The 6,050-nt window shown below is 42.7% G+C and overlaps 1 protein-coding gene across 1 annotated transcript; it reads right to left on the reverse strand.

Moving 5' to 3' along the window:
• Positions 1 to 786: 786 nt before the first annotated feature.
• LOC104965197 (proteoglycan 4-like) lies at positions 787 to 5,726 on the reverse strand. The gene is made up of 9 exons (XM_010794156.1): positions 5,700 to 5,726; positions 5,523 to 5,569; positions 5,305 to 5,441; positions 5,029 to 5,086; positions 4,763 to 4,943; positions 4,548 to 4,640; positions 2,016 to 2,096; positions 1,565 to 1,741; positions 787 to 1,486 (listed from the first exon to the last, which is right to left on the reverse strand). Exons 2-9 carry the CDS (start codon positions 5,533 to 5,535, stop codon positions 787 to 789), a joined length of 1,440 nt encoding a protein of 479 aa, XP_010792458.1. The 5' UTR covers positions 5,536 to 5,569; positions 5,700 to 5,726.
• Positions 5,727 to 6,050: the final 324 nt, after the last annotated feature.

A 6,050-nucleotide genomic window follows, 5' to 3' on the forward strand; every position in this document is an offset into this window, starting at 1 on the left:
GATTCCTCAAAGTTGGACTGCTGTCAACTGTGGGGGGGACCTTCCTCCTCCCTCCTTCGGCTCTCACCACTACTTAACGTCTCGGGTCTTCTTTGCTGTCATTAGTCCGTGGTCGGCTTTCACTTCTCCGTTGCGCGTTTTTGTGTCTCGGTTCGCGTTCGTCGGTCGTTCGTCGTCGAGTGCGGCGATCCGATTTTTCCTGTTTTAGACTAGTCGACGTATTGCTTCATGTTGCTTCGGGTTTGGTCCTCGTGGTCACTCGAGTGTGACTTTTCCTTGTTTCCCACTTTCTTGTATTTAGGCTGTGTCGGACGACGTCGGTGTTTCAGTCTTCTGCTTATCTTCCCGTTCTTTTCTTTGTCTTATGTCCGTCCTCTTTGAGTCCCTTCTCCAGAATCCTGACCATCGTTCGGAAAACTCCTCCGTCGTCCTCTCCTCCTTCCCCCCTGTCCTGCTACAACGTCAGGGTCGGCGGCAACACGAGAGTTTCGTCTCTCGACGTCGCTGTCGAGTCCACTCACTCCTTCTTTGACCCAGGAATGAATGTCTTTTCATCAGGCAACGATTCAAACCAACAATTTTTCAGCGTATTAATTTGATAAGGTCGTCTCTCGTCTTTCCTTTTTGTTTAGCTTCTTTCACTTTTTCTATAACTTTTCCTCCCCAGGAAAGTACCACCTCTCTAGCAGCGACTGAAAAGGGGGGAAAAGTTCTCATGAACTAAGTTCTCTTTTTGGTGTGAACGCAAAATCCCAGGAACTATCGGAACTAAAAAGGGAAAAGTACTCAACACGTATGAAGAGATTTTAGGAGTTGTTTACCTGAAAGAGCCCCCAGGTCTGTAGCCCCCACTTCCTCGCTGCTCGGACCTTGTTTCTTTGAAGCCTTGTCCGTTTCTCCATCAGATCCCTGCGGCACTTTTTTGCCCGTCTTCATCGGCTTAGCTCTGCTCGTCTTGGCATCTTTTAAAGTCTTTGAGTAAAGAGCTTTCTTATCTATTCTCACAGCGGGTTCATCTTCCTGTGTTTCCTTGCTTGTTTTCGGCGGCTCCTCTTCCTCGTCGCTGTCTTCAGACGGTACCTTCTTCAGTCCTTGTTTCTTCTCGTTTGGCTTCTTCTCGTTTGGCCTCTTCTCGTCTATCGAGTCCACAGGAGGCTCCTCAGGACCGGGTAGTTCCTCCTCAGCCTCGGTCACCTCGTTCTTCTTCTCTTTCGTTTTCTTCGTCTTCCGTTTGCCACTGGGCGCTCTTGGTTTTCTCTCCGTCTCTTCAGGTTCCTGCTGTGTCTCAGCTGAGCTTCTCTTCGTGCTTTTATCTGTCACGCTGCCTTTGACGATGCTGGTCGTTCCGCTCCGTTTCTGTTTCTTGGCAGTTTTACTCCGGATGGAAACCCAAAAAGGAGCAGGGTCGTCCTCCAGAATCAGGAAATCATCCTCTGGTTCAGGAGGAGGAGTGGGTACTTTCATGGGTGATGCAGACTTCCTCGTACTAAAAATAAGTACTATTTAATATTACATATGTAGAGCCATTACTTTGTAAATATATATCGTGGTTTTGCCAACTCACCATGCAGGTTTGGACTGTGCGGCATCTCTGAGCTTCTGAAGAAAAGCCGCGATGTTTTTATGCACGCGGACGGGCTCCACTAACGGCTGCTCTGGAACAGTTTCAATTCTTTTCTCAGGAGCTGCGAGTTCAGGCTCTCGTCTCACTGCTGCTGCGGGGGGGTCTACCATTTCTATCCTGGAGATAAACAACCAAAATATTCTTCAAATAACAAAATTAAGTTCTAAATTGGCACAATAGGCTTTATTGCTAGATTATATAGATAAAACATTGTGTGAGCTGCACATGTATAACTAACTTAAGTTATTTTTTGTTAGCCATACCGTATGTATATTCTATGACAATTGTTAAATATTTTTGCCACATAACATATTTTGTTGTACCAACTCCAGTATTGTTTAATCACCAAAACATAATAGTAACTACTCATCAAACACTCTTCACTTCCTACCTTGGTGTTTTTCTTTGGACCTCCACAACAGGTGTTTGAGGTTTCTGCGGTGGGTTTATTTTTAGAGTTTGACTCTCTTTGCTGCAGGAAAGAAGAGAATATACATCACAGGTAAATTAGTTAAAAGTCACACTCATCTAAAAAAGGCAAACATCCACAAATGTAACTCAGTAGCACGCAATTAAAGGGCAGATAACATAACAAAATTGACCATAGAGGCGAAGTCCCTCCCCTTCCGGTGGACCTCCATGGGACCTTATTTCAGAAAAAGTATGTATTGAAGTCGATGGCGAGAGAAAGATTATTTTTCGATCCCGTTTGAATTGTGCCACGAATTACACATATGATGTTTGTCAATTTAAAAGGTAATTTTGCAAGTAAAACATTTTTTTTTGCTATAAAACTGTGAAATAAGACTTTTTTTTGTGTGTGAAACCGCTCAATGAACTACATCTCTGGTCTCGCAGAACAACACACGTCACCAAGATGGCCGTCACTACTGTCTTGCCAAAAAAGGGATTAACTACCCTCACCATCACGAAACACGTCCAGAAGAATGTCATGTGAAGCTGCCTGCCTTCCTTCGATTCTCTCTGAACTGCCGGATCTTTTTAATGTTCAATGTCAACCATTTGTGCAGATAGCATGAAGTAGAAAAGATCGCCGATGCTAATGTAGCGTTAGCATGTCTCTCTTGGGGGCATCCGGGCTTAAACGGTGTATTATAGAATGATCACAACGGTGTGACAGTACTCTTCAAAGGGTTCACGAAATATGACTACTACTCTTACTGTTTAACACTTTGGTTAAATTAATGTTACTTTATGTTAAGGCTAATAAAAATGACAAGGCTAAGGCTGTAATGCAAACTAACGTGCTTGCTACTAGCTAGGTAGCTAACTTGATCCAGCCACTCCTAGTCCTTTCATCAGACGGGAAGCGAAAGAATGAGTAACGCACCGTCCACACAGCAGCTTTAAAAAAATCTTCCAACGCTTCTCTGCCCATTGACTTTGAATGGGGGTGACGTCACTTTGCCTCGCTTTTCGCCGAACTGCATTGTGGGGAAGCAAAGCGAAGATTTCCAGGATTTTCAGGATTCAAAAGTTGAGCCATGTTCAACTTTTGAAGCTGAGCTGGAAGCGTCAGCCAATCAAATCCTGTTTATGCAAATCTGACAGTACAAGCGCTAGCCAATCAAACCGCGTGCAAGCTGGGAGAGCCAGACCGCAGTTCATTTCCTCATATTCCAAACGAGAAATTACGGTAGCAAATCACCCGGTTCTTTACGACCAGAACTATTTACCGGGATACAAACCAGGCATGGAGGGAGGTGGCAGAGACAGTGGGTGAAACTGTTAGGTTTTGGTAGCGTCAGCAAATCAAATCATATGCCAGTACAAGCTCTAGCCAATCAAACCGCCGTGTGGACGCTGCGTTACGCGACTCTGGGATTTGTAGTCATTCTAGTTGCGTACTTTTCATAGTCTTATATTTCAACAGTTTTACGACAAACTGACTTTTTTCACCTGTAAATGATTTTTTAAGGATTGATAAACATCATATGAGTAATTCATGGCACAATTCAAACGGGATCAAAAGATAATCTTTCNTTCTAGTTGCGTACTTTTCATAGTCTTATATTTCAACAGTTTTACGACAAACCGACTTTTTTCACATGGAAATGATTTTTTAAGATTGATAAACATCATATGAGTAATTCATGGCACAATTCAAACGGGATCAAAAGATAATCTTTCTCTTCCCATTGACTTCAATACATAATTTTTCCGAAATAAGGCCGATATTCACTCTCTCTGAGAACGCATTTCACTGTGTGTGCTGTGTGCTCTGCATGTGTGACCATTAAAGAGGGTTTCATCCCTCCCAATATATATAATATGTGGGCGGCAAAACAAGCTCGCCAAAACGGCTTCGCCGGTCTGGCAGTATTTTAAGGTGTCCGAAAAAGACAGTAAAATAGCGGTATGCAACGTGTGTGAAGCAGAAATCCTGCAGCTGCGCCCGCTGTGACGGACCGGTGAGCGGAGCAACACACTAAGAGTTAGACCTAACACACTTAGCTATTTGATCTACCTCTGGAACAAGCTACACTAGTTATACATATATTTATTTTTCACTGTCGGGTCACTCAGTCATTACTGGATCAGTGAGCTGCTGGAGATACAGATGGGCTGTCAGGAGAGAGAGAGAGAGAGAGAGAGAGAGAGAGAGAGAGAGAGAGAGGAAAAGAGAGCGCTTCCGCTCATTTCTCCCGTGTTATTCTCCAAAGTTAATGTAAACTTGAATAATGTACTTCATTTTAGTGTAATATTTATGTTGGTTGTTGTTTGTGGAAGCTGCAGTGAATGAGCATTAACTGAGTTTTAAACATCACTTTAAATGGAAGATCCCCATAGGCCCCGCCCACTCGATCGGCGATCGGTATCGGCCGATACTGATTCCGGCGATCGGCCCCAAGATGGGCGATCGGAGCATCCCTAATTATATTGATAATGAAAATGCTCTTACCGTGCTTCCTCCACCTTATTTTGCTCACTGGACCTCTTAGGTCTGCTTATTACCACCTTGCTTGGAGGAGACTCAAACTCAAAGTCTATACTTCTAGAGGAAAAGACAGTTATTGAATGAAACAAGTGATAAAATACTTTCTTAGTTTTAGACACTAGAATCCTACACCTCATAAAACCAACGTTCCTATACGAAAAGCATGATTAATAACTCACTCCTCTGTGACGTGTCCATTGGGTGGAGGCTCTGTCTTTGCGTCTCCATCTTCCTCACAGGCAAACAGAAGTGGAGACATAGCTCGGTCTTTTTCAATGTCGAGCGCTTTGACAGCCATATTTATGTCAATAGGGCTGGATGTCTTCGCTGGCATGTGTGCTTTGAATGGGATGTCCTGATCTGTAACAACAACATCAGGATACTTGAAGAAACAGAAAAGGTGCAGAGGAGAAGAACAAGTCAAATGTTGGTTTGAGTCTCTTACCGATGACTAGTTTAGGACTGGGTGACCTTGAGGGGTGCATTTCATCTCCTTTGGGACCCTAAAAAGGTTATGAAACATATATTCAAAGACTCATTCTGTCTTCAGACACCAGTTCTTGTGTAATTCAAGAAAGGTACACAAAGCCTATACACAGATAACGCATGCTGAATGTATAAACTAACTAGCTGTGTATCTACTGGCTCATCAGCCATTTCCAATGTGAAGAGTCATTTGTTTTATTAGCAGAAGTCACTGTAGTGATGGACTGTTCATTACCATGTGACCTTTTAGAATTGTTCCCATTAGTTTCCCTTTTTGAGGGCCGCTTGAAGCCTCCCTCTCACTCTGGTTTGCCTCAACATTAAAGGTCACGTACCGAGGAGATGAGGGTAACTGGTCATCGTAGAGTGGATCTGAACAGAATACAAGAAGTATAAGTTAACATCAGGAAAATGCAAACTAAAAACAGATTCAAGCAAAACAATCAAACTCACCCAAGTCCACCATTCTCAGCAGCCACTTTTCCACTTTTTTAGTTGGACTGAAAACACAAAGGTTCAAAAGGGACCTGATGAAAATCTGCATTACACAACACATATCAAAAAGGCCAATATTACAAAGACATACACAAACAACATATAGGGACATAACAACAAACACTTCAAACTCACCTTTCCTTGTTCGGAAGGTGGCAAAATATCCTCTGAACAAATAAAAGTAAATGGTTACTATTGAATTGAATTAGGGGTAAAAGAAGATAAACATCTGATGACACCGAATGCCATATTTGTTGTTCTAATAAACGTTACAAAACATCAAAGGTGGGAGAAGTACTCAGATCTTGTACTTCAGTAAAAGTAGAACATGTAGTAGTACTCTGTCACAACTTAAAGTCCTACAAAATGTTGCTCAAAGTATAAAAAGCATCAAAATATAGTGAAAGTAGCGACAGTAAAAGTAGTCATTGTGCAGAGTGGACAAAATAATAGAAACACCCCTCAGTGTTGCGCAGTACCATTTAA

The sequence above is a fragment of the Notothenia coriiceps genome, unplaced genomic scaffold (genome assembly GCF_000735185.1).
Source record: "Notothenia coriiceps isolate Sejong01 unplaced genomic scaffold, NC01 NC01_scaffold00037244, whole genome shotgun sequence".
Classification (NCBI taxonomy): Eukaryota; Metazoa; Chordata; class Actinopteri; order Perciformes; family Nototheniidae; genus Notothenia; species Notothenia coriiceps.

Coding starts and splice junctions, on each gene's coding strand:
- LOC104965197 (XM_010794156.1), bottom strand. Junction 4,641..4,762: donor AATGGACACGTCACAGAGGA/GTGAGTTATTAA, acceptor CTTTTCCTCTAG/AAGTATAGACTTTGAGTTTG. Junction 2,097..4,547: donor AATAAGGTGGAGGAAGCACG/GTAAGAGCATTT, acceptor TCTTTCCTGCAG/CAAAGAGAGTCAAACTCTAA.